Below are 13,956 nucleotides of genomic sequence, written 5' to 3' on the forward strand. Positions count from 1 at the left end.
ACTTGGTCCATAATCAACAAAAATGTTACTTGGGTAGAGGACCCAGCTATAAAATCCGCCGCATTTAATCTCAGATACAATAGTAATTTTTATAACTGAACGAAATTTTCAACCTTTACTGTAAAGCTTGTGAAAATCCGTAGATTCGAGCACGTGATCCGTAGGTTTGTAGAAAATTCCTAAATCCGTTGAACGACGGATAAAAAAAATGCGTAGATCTTGCATCACTGTCAAAGCAAGAACTTTTTGGCGAATTGGTTCACTTTTTTTCTTCCATACCCCTTCAGGAACGACCAATCGTAATGTGGAAACGTAGAACTCCTGCCCCGGCAACTGGTTTGTATCCGCTTTGATGTAGGTCTCGTCGCCCATCACAATCCACCTCGGTTATGTCGGCCATTCCCAGCATGGCTTTCTGGCTGGGTTTTTAGCCACCGTGTATTGTTTGTCGTTTCGGTTCTGTGCCTACCGGACGTTGAAGACGTGGACGCCGGCATGTTTCATAGTTTTTCGGACAAACCAGATGGAAACATCCGCCTTCTACGCCGCATCGTGAATTGAAAGTTTCACCTTCCTGGCCTACACCAGGTCAGCTTCCGTCGATTAACTACCGCTGCCTGAACGACACTGGGTTGTCTGGGTCTCCCCCAATTGACTTCACCGTCTGAGGCACTGTCGAATGATGGATTCTCAGGTTGCTACCGATTCATCTATATGGATTGTTGTCGAATTCTCCAGGACGGCTCATAAGATTTTTTGGCGGATCTGCACTGGCTCTAATGAATGCCATCATGATAAACACTTGACAGATTGTGATGAAATTCTGCCAACGTAAGTTGGGCACCCTTAGCTAGTTTAAGTCAGAATTACAACCTGACGCTAAAAAGTTATAAACTAATTCGAACCCATGACCAGTCGCTTGTCAGCAGACTCAGCAACATTAAACAAATTGAGTGAGGATTACGTTTTCCTTGACCAGTATAACAAATCAAACTCTCACTCAATTCGTTTACGTTTGCAGATACGACTTCCAGCCTCTTGTTGCCTCAATCTGGTAATATTATTGCGATAAAGTTGTGCAGTACGATCATACCTTCTGTATTTCACTTTGGCCAGTAACTACAGCATCCACCGTGACAGATATCACGTAAAGCTTATACAATGAAACTTATCGTTTTTGTTTCATCGATTCATTTCATTCATTTTGGCTTCATTCATGTTCATTCAACATTTTACTCGCAGGCAGGGTTGCCACATGAACAGATTATTCTGTGTTTAACAGATATTTGAAAGAAATCGCCTGTACAGAATCTGTATGCATAGAATACAGATTTTCGCCAAATTACACAGATCAAACAGATTTTTGAGCTTTTACATGAGAGCGAAAGAGACGGAAATAGTCAGCAAAATGACTCTCTATCTCTTTCACTCTCATTGTTTTTCATTGGACAGATTCTTGCACAGATATTGGTCCTCGCCGTACAGATTGTCAGATTTTTCCAACAAAAAACACAGATTTATATGTGGCATCCCTGCTCGCAGGGCTGGTCTCACCTGCATAACTGTTTATGTCGTAATAGTGAGGCTATAAAACGGTTGAAACCGGAGGTGCGTGTGTATGAGTGTAACTCTATATTGCGTTATGCTCTTGGAGAAGGGTGCTTGCACGGAGCGCAACTTGTCATTTATGATAGCACAGACTATGTTGCAATGGGCACATAGTTTGATAAGTAAATTATATTGCTCTGCATTGAACTTGTTGTAAAATACGCGAAACAAATAGAATTGCTCAGAAATTGTATCGTGCCTCTTGTTTTCTATCAAGCACATCGCGTGGAAAGGAAACATAGCGTGCTTAGGCAATATGAACGACAACGATCTATCTGCGGGGTGTCCTATTGATTTATACTTTTCTTGATTAAATAGGTCAACACAAGCTATTCCAAATTATTATGCTTATTTTACTAACTGTAGTGTTCGCAGAATTTGTCGCATGTGGGAACCATCGGCTTCCATAAGAATTTTTAGAACTTGTTAAGACCAATTTCTTCTTTCATTGTCCAAGTTGGACTAAAGTTTAATTCAATTTTTGAACGACTAAAGGTGAAATGAAAGTGCAAACGTGAATTTTCACAAAAGTGAACATAAATTAATTCTAATCACTTACTGAAAAATACTGAAAAATATATTAGGGTAACCAACCTATTTTGGACCCCATCAGCAACTGTACATAATTTGGACACTTCCATTTGATTTTGCTGTAAGTGTCCAAATTATGTACAGCTGCTGAAGGGGTCCAAAATACGTTGGTTACCCTATACTCTATCATTTTTCATCGTTCTTCGCAATTTTTAAGTTAAATAAACAAAAACAGCCCACAGTCCCTGCCCAAATGTACCCACTTTAGCTCGCGTCGCGAGCGAGAGCCTGCTGTTTGGTTTATCCGTAGCTACGTTTGTGTTGGTTAATGCTCGGGTTCGGGTAGTAGTAAGGTAGAAATCAATGTTGCGGTCGGTGGGGTTCTCGTCGGGCTGCTCTGATCGATATACAGTACATTGTTTGATTGTCTGTACTGTTAAACAGCGTTTATTTTGCTGCCGCATCTACCGATGAGCGAGTAAAAAGTGCAAAGTGGTTGTCTGACGTCTCAGTTGTTGATTTGCAGCAGTGATCATTACAGTTGTAAGAAGAGGTGGCTCTCCTCCAACGAATCGACGGTGTATGTTTTTAACAGTGTGACGATCCGTACCTACCACAATCGGTTTTCGTGAAGTTCTTGGCTTTGCTGTCATTGCTAGTTTGTCGAACGAAGGCGATAGATTGAAATCATTGTAGAAGAGACCTTGCGTCTAAGTGCAATATTTTAAGTAATCGGTTTTTTTTATCAAAACTTATTAGTGAAGTAACCACCGCTCTAGTGCTAGCCCAGTATTCGTGTTTTTATTCGGTGTGTGTTTCTTTCTGTGTAGCAGCGATTCATTGAAAGAAATCAAAACTAATCGACCCAACCCAAAATCGTCACTGTGTTTTGGGCCAATTATTGAGTGTTTTAATTTGTGATTTTAAGTATTCAGTGAAATCAGTACCGTCTTTGACATAAGAAAAAGTGGATTAGTTTTAAGATTTGATTTGACGCCAGCTTGCTCTCACAAACCATTAAAAGGATAAAAATCAATACTTGAAAATGGTAATTTTTTGCTCTGTTATTTTATTTGTAGTCTGACTATAAAAGTTTTAGAACTGTTTTTGATGAATGCAATCCCATTAAATTGTATGCAGTTATATTTCTACCAAGTTCAGAACTATTAAGTGATAAGTTTAATTCATATTGCATTATTAGCAAGGAATGAAGTCACCATATAGTTGTCAAAAGAGCGATGAATTTAACTAACACATTCACAGAAATCGTGCCATGTGACAAGTTGCCGCAAGCAGGGATGCCAATCCGCTTCCGACTGCGACTGAAGATCTAATAAATATAATTATTATCGTGATGTTGCTCCAAAAGGATACATCTGTTGATTGGTTTTAGTTTTTTGATCATTATAAAGTGAAAAATAAGAATTGCCACTATAATATGTATTAGTGGACTGGAAGGCCAGACAGTATGTCTGGCCATGAATCCATTGCTAAATCCGTTTAACGCCGGTTATGTTTGCTAGATTATTGAAAAATTTAATAAATAAAAAAAATCTATAATTTCATGAAAAAGTTGATAACTACCCAATTTTTAACAAATTGCTGCAAAAAGCCTTTTACATACTCAAACATTTATTTAAAACTTACGGAATTGCAAAAAAAAACATATATATAAACACCATTTTTTCAATGGTTTTATCTAAATCAACTAAAAAGCGCTTATTAGACTAACATTTCTTGCACAAGACAAAGAAAACTTATCCAAGAGGGCTATAAGTCCTGTTATACCTGACATTCTACGTTCTTGAAGAAGACAAGTTATGTATATTTATTAGCAGATTGGAAGGCCAGACAGTATATCTGGCCATGAATCTATTGCTAAATCCGCTACGCTACTAAATCCGATTATTTACTTTCTCTTTACACATGCATATATGTACTAAGCTAAATATAATTCAGTCGAAGGTTCCTAAAAAAATATACGCTAAAAACAAACTGCAGAATTTTTAGTAAAATGTTCAAGTTTTCAAGTTTTTTTTGATTTTTTAATTTTTTTGGGTAAAAGAAGTAATTTAATGTTTTCTGAAACTTATTCTGCGATACATCTAACGAATTTCAGTTTCTTAAGTTTTTTCAAACTAAGGAACTAACTTTTAGGTTTTATTACAGGAGACAAACCTGCACCACTGTCCCTTGCTTGGCTAAAACTATGAACTACAGTAAACTAACTGATATGGCCACAGTCGATGAGTCGAATCAACATGTTTCTAGCAAATTTAAAAAATTTAACTATTTGAGTATCTTAAAAGATCTTGTCGCAGTCCCTAAGTAATACCGAAATAACCCCGGGACCAAGTGACATATGACCAATTATGATAGGATTCTGAACTAGCTTCCATTATACTGCCCATGGATGCATAGTCGACGTAACGACCAGCATCATGATTGTTGAGAAAACGCATTTTTATCGTGAAAACGTTTAAAGCCATATAATCTTTGCTATTAACTTTTTCAATCGAATAATCTGTCAATTTAGTAGAGTTTATTAATCAAAACAGGACTGATGGGGTTTTATGATTCATTCATCATTTGTTGTGTTTAAAAAATGCGAACGCCAGTTTATGCGAATAAACAGACTGTTGTTTTGAACGATTCTTCACATAACTTGGCGTAAAGCTGCAAAAACAAATAGGTTGCTATGCTGATTGATTATGCAGGGAATCACGTCAACCATTAGCATTACGTGAAACCAATAGCAGAGTAGCTCAATTTTCCTAAATTTCTCGAATATTTTCGAACAAACATATGTTCTTTGAGTATTGGGCATGTGAACAACATAGTTAAGAGTGCGTAGGACCGAAAAAGTACATTTTGGTCATTTTGGTTTTTACGTCAACTATGCATCCATGGGCAGTATAGCTTGGTTCAATCAACAGATCCCCCAACTCGGGTAAAGAGGAACGTTCTTCGAACCTAGTCCTCTGCACGCCTTATCCCACTCTGTTTATCTCTGTATCCTATAACCACCTTTGCTTTCCATATTCTTTTCTACCGATGCACAATGCAATGCAAAAACGAGCTCGTAATCCCAAGGATTGGAAGCCGCTGGTTTGGAATCTTACAAGATACCTATTCCTATGTAAAAAATGCAAGAAATCGATTGGTGATGGTTTCATCCTGCGCAGACTTCGGGAAGTGGTTCATTTTGGCCTATTTTTCCCAATAATCATAATAAAAGCTAATTAAACAGTATAAAAAATTATTTGCCGCCCGTGAAACGAACTCAAATAACTTCCAAATGTTTTCAAAACATCAGAAAAAAAATCCCATCCATTCCTTACTGCGAGAAATGCAAGAATAGTCTATTCTGCCCAATTCACCCCTAAATACATAGTAAAATCTAATTAGACCGATTAAAACTAATTCAAAGACAAGGAAATAAACTCAAATAGTACCGATTTACTCGAAAGACATCAGGAGAGTTGAATGTCATCGATTTAGTGCCGCGATGAATCTACAAAAACACGTTCATTTGCTATTGCATAAAAAAAACGTAATTTTTCAACGATAGTGTCTTTACAGAAGTTTATCAATAAATTCTGCGCAATAACTTCGCATCCAATTTATTTATTGCTTTCAACTGTTCTCCACAGTTATTCACTATGATAAAATATACATTTTTTATGGAGACTGTTTTTGCCTTTGAGTTAGTTTTAGTCGCTTTAATTAGGATATCTATGTATATGGTGGTGAATTGGGCAAAATGGACAATTTTTGGATTGCGCACAGTATGGAATGGATGGGATTTGTTTTTCCTGATGTTTTGAAAACATTTGGAAGCTATTTGAGTTCGTTTCAGGGCGGCAAATAATTTTGAATACTGTTTAATTAGCTTTTATTATGATTTTTGGAGAAAATAGAGCAAAATGCACCACTTTTCGAAGTCTGCGCAGGATGAAACCATCTCCAATCGAATGAATAGGTATCTTATAATATTCCAAACCAGCGGCTTCTAATTCTTAGGATTACGAGCTCGTTTTTGCCCATTGTGCGACGCATTCATCTATTGGAAAGACTACCGTTCTAAAATTTATCAAAGCCTGACCTCATTATAAAGGTCTAGAGGTTGGTCAAACGTTTGGTGGTCCCTCGTCGGGCCTGAAGAGAATCGGTTATCTGGGATCTGAAATCACGAGATGTTGATGACACTTATTGAGAAATAAATTGGTCTGTACGCGATGGTTTTGTCATTCAGGTATGATGGAAAATGATTCTAGCTACTGGTACGGCAATAGTCTAGCGGCCATTTTTATTGCCCATTTTACTGTCCGCAAATTAATATTAACAATAAGAGTTTAGTTGTATTCTTATTGCGGTTTTTATGATCAATTTTGCTTGTAATGTAGGGTGTCGTATGCTGATAGTTTAACTGACGAAAGACTTGGGCGCAAACCGAGAGAATGTGGGTTAGAGTCCCCCTCAGCAATTGAACTACGCAATATATTTTTGGCCCCATATCGAAGTTTCGCAGTTTCATCCAGTTTACCATTCTTCCAACCAAACGCTCCTCCATCCTCCATCTTTAATAAAAAAAATAATGAATCTGGCCAATTTTTTGATACAAGTCTGGTCCGGATATAAGGTAAGGTTGTTACCAAACCAATCGTTTTCTATTTTCATAGAACCATTTCTCGAGCAACATGTCAAAAGATCGAGTGTGTAAATGGGATTTTTCTTCATTTTTCCTCTCTTACGCTTACGTTTATCGTCTACGGCCTACCGGCTTAGATAAGGAGCTCCACATGGTTCCTCCAAAAATAGTCTAATAATGCTACCCTGCATGATCTTGAAAGCCATTTCATGGATATATGTATCACGTAAAATTATTCGATTTCCAAACTTTGCTTTCAACAAAGCCTCCCAGTTAGCTTTGAGGTACAAAGCTGGTGTAACAAACCAGTCGTCGTATGTTTGAATCTCGGCTGAGCGGTTCTACGGGTAGAATTAATAGGGTCGTTGCGCTAATGACTTCCACCTCTCAGTTGGCTTCGAGGTAAGACACTGGTCTAATAAGCCAATTGTCGTATGTTCGAATTTCGGCTGGGAGAGGCTGTTAGAGTCAATAGGATCGTAGCACTGACCCCGCACTGTCCTGTATTCTAACAGCTTGTTGCGATGTCTTTCGTATAAAAACAGAAGGTCAAATTTCGATAACGGAATTAGCACCCAGGTTTTGCTTTTTGCGCTATCGACCACTTAGAGTGTCTTAGTGTCTAATCTGTCGATAAAGAACGTTCAAGTCTAAAAGACGCTTAAACTCCAAGGCATTTTTTCCTTCAATAAAACCACACGCGGTATGGCATATTGCACAGTCTTGTGGGAATCACATTTCCGCCATATTAAGAGCACTCATTTGTGATACAAGAAAGTCGGTTGTAGCTGTTACGATTCCAGTGGCCCATAAAGTGCATTAAACAGTGACTTTTTCATGACGCAAATTTGTAAGAGTAAAAGCGGTGCGCAAACTATCCATGGCTTCTCCAATCACTTGCTCTGATTATGATGGCTGTAGAATGGACAAGGAACGTGATAAATTTTTCGAACTGACGCATGGTTTTCGTAAAAAAATCTGCATAATTTGCAGATGCTGTTCAGGTGTCAGTCTATTCATATAAGTTGACTAGGGATACCTATTTGACACTCTTACATAAAACAACCTTGGTGTAAGACAACTCGATATAACACAATTTTATCTTGTATATATTATAACATCACCAAAAGCACTGAAATTTTACAACAATGTTGTTATTTATTTCGGAATGGAAAAACAGTAGAACCACTTTGGATGAAATACATGTTGTAGGTATTTTTTTAGAGTTTGGGCCCCAATAATTCAATGTTAAATTAAAAAAAAATGGCGTTCTTATTTTAATTTATTGACAAAACCTCCAGCGTATGAACTCGACAATGTCACCGAAGACGACACACTTTACTGCGTACCATTCTTCGAAAATATTATCAGTTTGGTCACCTTTTCGAATAATAGCTTTTTTCGGTCGATGGTATCATACACAGCTTTGTAACCAAAGAAAAACTTGGACTCTGTAAAGGGTCGGCCGCAACATGAATATTTGATCTGCTTCAACGAAGCCGACTTGGTAAACTTCCACAATTCAATTCATAATTGGCGTTATTCGGCGAAAAATGATTCGAGAGAGCACTTTGTAGCTAACATTGGGAACAGTCATAACACGATAGATCTCACAGTCCAGTTAGTTGCCCTTCTTGTAAACTGGGTAGACTTCTCCGGTAGCTATTCTGTATCCAAAATTTTTAGAATCTGTCGGTGCAGACGAGTGATCAACTCTCCCGCGTCGTCTTAATTGGCTCCATTTCGATGCTATCCTTCCCAGCTGAATTATTGTTCTTCAGCTGCTTGATGGCCTTCTTAGCTTCGCCTGTCAGTGAAGTTGGCATCTCTTCCTTCGCACCTTCGAAACAGCCGTCATGGTTATCTGTCTGGACGTCAATAAAAAGGTGCTCATCAAAGTGCTGCTTCCACCTTTCGGTCACCTCATAATCGACCTTCAAGATACTGCCATTCTTATCCTGACATGTCGCGGCACAAATCTTTTGCAGGACGCGTTTAGTTTCTGGTAAAACTTTCACGTTTCCTGAGAACGATGCAGCTGCTCCAATTCCGCATACTTCTGCTCTTCCAGGCAGCGCTTTCTTTCCCGGAAGATTTAGGTACGCTGAATCTTCTCTTACCTTATACGAGTATTCTATGGAGTTTGTGGCTCTAACAGACTTTGGATGAAATACATGTTATGAGCATTTTTTTAAGTTTGGGCCCCAATAGTTCAATGTTAAGTTGCAAAAAGTTGCGTTTCAATTTTCAATTAATTAGTTGATTTCGTAAATTCTGGAACTGAGAAATCGGAGCCTTGCACAAATTTAATTATATGTAAAGGAATCCATCCAAAATTGCTTTAAAGAACAGTGGAGATCAAACGATTAGCTATGTTCTTATTTTGACGTAGGACTACATCTTTGTTTACTATACTCGGACTGGGTAGCACTTTGTGAAAACGCAAATAGAAGTGTAACGTTTGAATGAAAGATTTCAAATGATTATAACTACTAAACCACTGAACGATACTGAACAATTTATATGTCGTTGGATAGATAAAATGCCTAGCAATTTTATAGAGGGGGTAAGAGAGCAATTTTATGGAGAGCTTATAAGGGGGGGGGGGCTCCCATGCATAGCTATGGCTAGCGTTGTATGCACTAATCGATTAGTTCAGTATTCGTGCTAGTGGTATTCGACTATAAATATTCGAATATTTCGCTTCAGCATTCGATTATTCGGACGATTATAAACGATTAATGAGGTTTATTCGCATTTGTTTTATCTCCTTTGAACTATTCGATTAAGGAATTACTCGTGCCGGCAGTATTCGATTAAAATTATTCGATTATTCCATGTTCTAATAGATTACTCGATTACTCGAGCGTTTACCGGACATCACTACCCATGCAAATGAACTACAAATTTCCTCATAACTCGAGAACTAATCAAGCAAATGGAATTAAATTTGGCATGTGGGGAGGCAACAATATTTTCTATGGTGAATTGAAACCTCTCCCCGCTTCACGAGGGGGGGGCTCCTATTGAAATGAAATACAAATTTCCTCATAACTCGAGAAGTAATCAAGCAAATGGAGCCAAATTTGGCATGTGGGGGTTAATAGAGGGATGAATTTATTTTATGATTGTGTGACCCCTCACCCCTGTGGTAGAAGGATAAGTACTCTCATACAAATAAAACAGAATTTTTTGTGTTTGTGGCATATTTTCTGCTATGTAACAAGCGGTAATCTGTGGAAGTAAAACCTTCCAGAAACCTGAGCCAGAGACAGTGAATCGACGCCACTAACTTACGTGACTGTTGCCATTCATGTCAAAAGAGAACGACATTCGAATGGCACGTCATATTTGCGATGAAGGTGCTTTGGCTTTAATGATATCTGTAACCAATGGCCCTTTTAAAGGCCCCAAGCATGTTAAAGTATGTAAGATTATTGAAACATGTCTAGCTACGCATAATCATATTTAATACAATAATCTGTGGGCTGTTCATTCATTACTATTCCAACCTTTATGATGCACACAAGTGATTTTTAAAAGAAATCTCAATGTCTCAATGGTTGAAGGCGTACTTACTTATGAACTTATGTATACTTATGAACCCCCGTCCACCTCTTTTTCATATTGTTCATTCACTTAAGCAATGGCACTCTCAGATTCTTATAAACATCCATATGCCAGAAATGCAGTTTACATTAGGGACCGTGCAATAATTACGTAAGGTCTTTTTCCTCATTTTTGAACCCCCCCTCCCCCCTATGTAAGATTTTGTAAGATTTTGGACAATTCCCCCTCCCCCCCGTACAAATTCTTAGTAAGATTTTTTGAAACATCAAAATTCAAGTTTTATTTAAAAAGATAGACATTGAAGGAATATTGAAACAGTCAACAAAGTTCAAACAAATTCATAAAAACCAAAGTTCAAACAAATTCATAAAAAAAAAACAAATAATATCAATTATCTATTGTAAATCCCTTAATCCCCTCACGAACAGAACGTATTTCAGCATTGAGGTTGTCAATAAATGTTGGTGTATGCTCAGAAACTCACTTGCGTTCACTTAATTCGCATTGATCCAATCTAAATCGTCTGAAAACGTGTCCTCGTCAAGTAGTATACAAAGAACTTCTTTGCCTCTTCTAGATGACACGCGACATGGTCTTATGTTGGAATTGGCACTGCGTTGCGTTTAATGTACAGATCTGTAATGACCGCGGTTTCCTTTGAAGCAAAATACTGACCCCACTCTGGCCACATACGGCAGGCAAGATATTTGGGAACAGAAGAACAATATATCCCAAGAAACATTTTTGTTGTATAGTAGCTTATCAAGCACTTTTTCCATTGGTACAGCTATACATTACTTGTGTAAGCTACTTTTAAACAAAAATATTTCTCGTGATATCATAAGGGATTGCAGCTGCCTTGCGGGATTGAGATAGGAAATTGCAACGAAATATGTTGGAATGATCCCGGGCAATCTGTAGAAACGAATTTGGTGAATTTCACATCGTTCTGCATAAATAGTATGAGCGCCAAAGCGCAAGTGGATACAGTTTATATTGATTTGAAGGCCGCTTTTGATACCGGTAATCATACTATTCTTTTAAGCAAGTTGGAGAAACTTGGGTGTACCACAAGATTGTGCAGATGGTTGGAAACTTACCTTACGGATAGGCAACTCTTCGTACAACTTGGCAACTGCCGGCCTGCCGCGTTTACAAATGGTTCTGGAGTGCCACAGGGTAGCAATTTGGGACCATTGCTATTCTGTATCTACATAAATGATGCAGCGTTACTACTCAATGAAGGTGGAAGGCTTTTCTTCGCTGATGATCTGAAAATCTATCTTGAAGTCAGAAGAATCGAGGACTGCAGAATGTTGCAGAAGCTTCTGGACTTGTTAAGTGACTGGTGCGTAAGGAATCGATTGTTACTGAGTGTGGAGAAATGTTGCGTCATCAGTTTCCATCGCACTAGAAGCGCAATAGAGTTCGATTACGAAATTTCCGGATCAAAATTGAATAGGGTAGAACAGGTGAAGGACCTTGGAGTATTACTTGACGAGAAACTCACCATGAAGTCCCACATTTCTGCCATCGTTGACAAGTCCAATCGTAGTCTTGGGTTCATATTTAAGATTGCTGGTGAATTCAATGGCCCGATCTGCTTCAAAGCTCTCTATTGCTCTATTGTACGGTCAACGCTGGAATTTGCGAGCATCGTTTGGAACCCGCACGAGTTTGTCTGGTCCGCCAGACTGGAAAACGTACAGCGAAAATTTGTTCGACATGCACTTCGTCACCTTCCGTGGAGGCATCAGCAAAACTTAACACCGTACGAAGACCACTGTCGTCTGTTGGGTTTAAGCACGCTAAGTCGACGTACAGAGGTTTCGCAATCGTTGATTGGCTGCAAGCTTTTAACTGGCGAATATGATGCACCGGACATCCTATCGCAAATCGGACTCTACGCACCTTCAAGAGTCTTACGACCCAGAATGATTCTACAGGAAGACTCCTATTCAACGCAATATGCTGCCAACTCTCCCATCGCTTCCATGATCAGACAATTCAACTGCTTTGCTGACCTTTTTATTTTTGCCAAACCATCACGCATTTACCGCTAACGAATTCGTGCACTTGACAATGTAAATACTAACAATTAAGTAACTTTTAAGTATTCATTTAGACCCAAATTGTCCTATGAATTATACGAATAAATTATAAATTATAAATAATAGCATAAACCGATGACATCAGAGACTCTGAAAAAGTAGGCCAACTGCTGTTTCCTTGAGTGGACAAGGCTAAAATACTCAGCAGGTTGCTATGCATTTCCTTGCAGCATGAAAGATTTCGACACTTCACAACTTACCTCATCAATTTAAAAATTTTTGTAACAAATCTCGCGTAACTTTTCAAAAGGACCTAAGTAACATTGAGAGACTCTCTTTGGCGTCACTCTCTTCTGATTATTACGGCGACATGAATGCATTCCAACAAAAAATTTCCTTACGTTTAGCTAGATAATGACGCTAGCAACTTATTCATGCAAAACTGGTGTTTTAAAGTGTATTTGCATTACCGTGGGAGATGAAAGAGAAGAGGCACGAAGAGAATCTCTCATTGTTACTTAGGTCCTTTTGAAAAGTTACGCGAGAAATAACATAAGTTGCTATTAAAAATGTGACTTTTTCATAATTTTTTCGTGTGTGAAAATCTTACGTAAGAAACGATTAAGCCCCTCTCCCCCCCAAATAAGATTTTGTAAGATTTCGCGGAACCCCCCCTCCCCCCATAATGCCTTACGTAATTAGTGCACGGCCCCTTAGTCTTTGATCTAATGATCTAATATAGTCCTACGTCACCCTTTGGTACAACCCTTAGAGCTGAATACCTTATAGTTTTTTATAACGATTGTCTTTATAATAGACGTTATACAAACTTAATAAGCGTTGCTTCCATGACCCTCTCTTACCTAATTTTCCGCTCTTTCTCCTTCATGTCTTGTCTCGCCCTGGAGACACGCTTAACATATTTGTTTCATTACTTCCTTCTACCGCTCTTGAACTCTTTTTTTTTGTCGGTCTCCAAAAGTTACAAATTAAAAATAATGCAAATTCCCGACCAACGATGGCGACGCTTCATACATTAAAAACAAACAGAAATCTTTATCTCGATACTTTAGAATATTACTCTGAATCACAAATAAAGTTGTCTTATGATTCCGTTTGTTATGTGCCGTCACGCTTGACAGTTCATAATTCAAAAACACCAAGGCTTTCAATTCACTCACTTAACAGATGCGTTTCTACATATAGAATTGTGTTATTTTCAAAAGCAAAGCTGCAGTTTCATTTGGTGTTTGTTCTGCTAATGTATTGTCAATTGCAAGAAATATCGCGCATAAAAGTGCTATTTTGCATTAAATCGTTTCGGTCTCTTCGGCGCACTTATTGCTTGGATTATAACGAAAAAGTGCGCCGAAGACACCGAAACGATTTAATGCAAAATAGCACTTTCATGAGCGATATCGCACTTCGGATGGTTCAATTTTCCTTGCAATCAGCAATATTTATTTGTAAATTAATTGTATTATTTTCATATTTTCGGGAATATTAAATATAATTTATTGAAACCAAAAACTATGGCAGTCGACT

The 13,956-nt window shown here is 38.1% G+C and overlaps 1 protein-coding gene across 2 annotated transcripts in view; it reads left to right on the plus strand.

The window, feature by feature from the left end:
• Positions 1 to 2,561: 2,561 nt before the first annotated feature.
• The window catches only part of LOC128745467 (tropomodulin), a 62,463-nt gene continuing 51,068 nt past the window's right edge, over positions 2,562 to 13,956 (plus strand). The window contains exon 1 of one of the 2 annotated variants that reach the window (XM_053842546.1): positions 2,562 to 3,187. In XM_053842546.1, coding sequence (XP_053698521.1) covers positions 3,185 to 3,187 — 3 coding nt within the window. In that variant the 5' untranslated portion in view covers positions 2,562 to 3,184. The remainder of the gene's footprint in view (positions 3,188 to 13,956) is intronic. The other variant, XM_053842551.1, reaches the window with a different exon arrangement.

Source organism: Sabethes cyaneus, chromosome 1 (assembly GCF_943734655.1).
Source record: "Sabethes cyaneus chromosome 1, idSabCyanKW18_F2, whole genome shotgun sequence".
NCBI lineage: Eukaryota > Metazoa > Arthropoda > Insecta > Diptera > Culicidae > Sabethes > Sabethes cyaneus.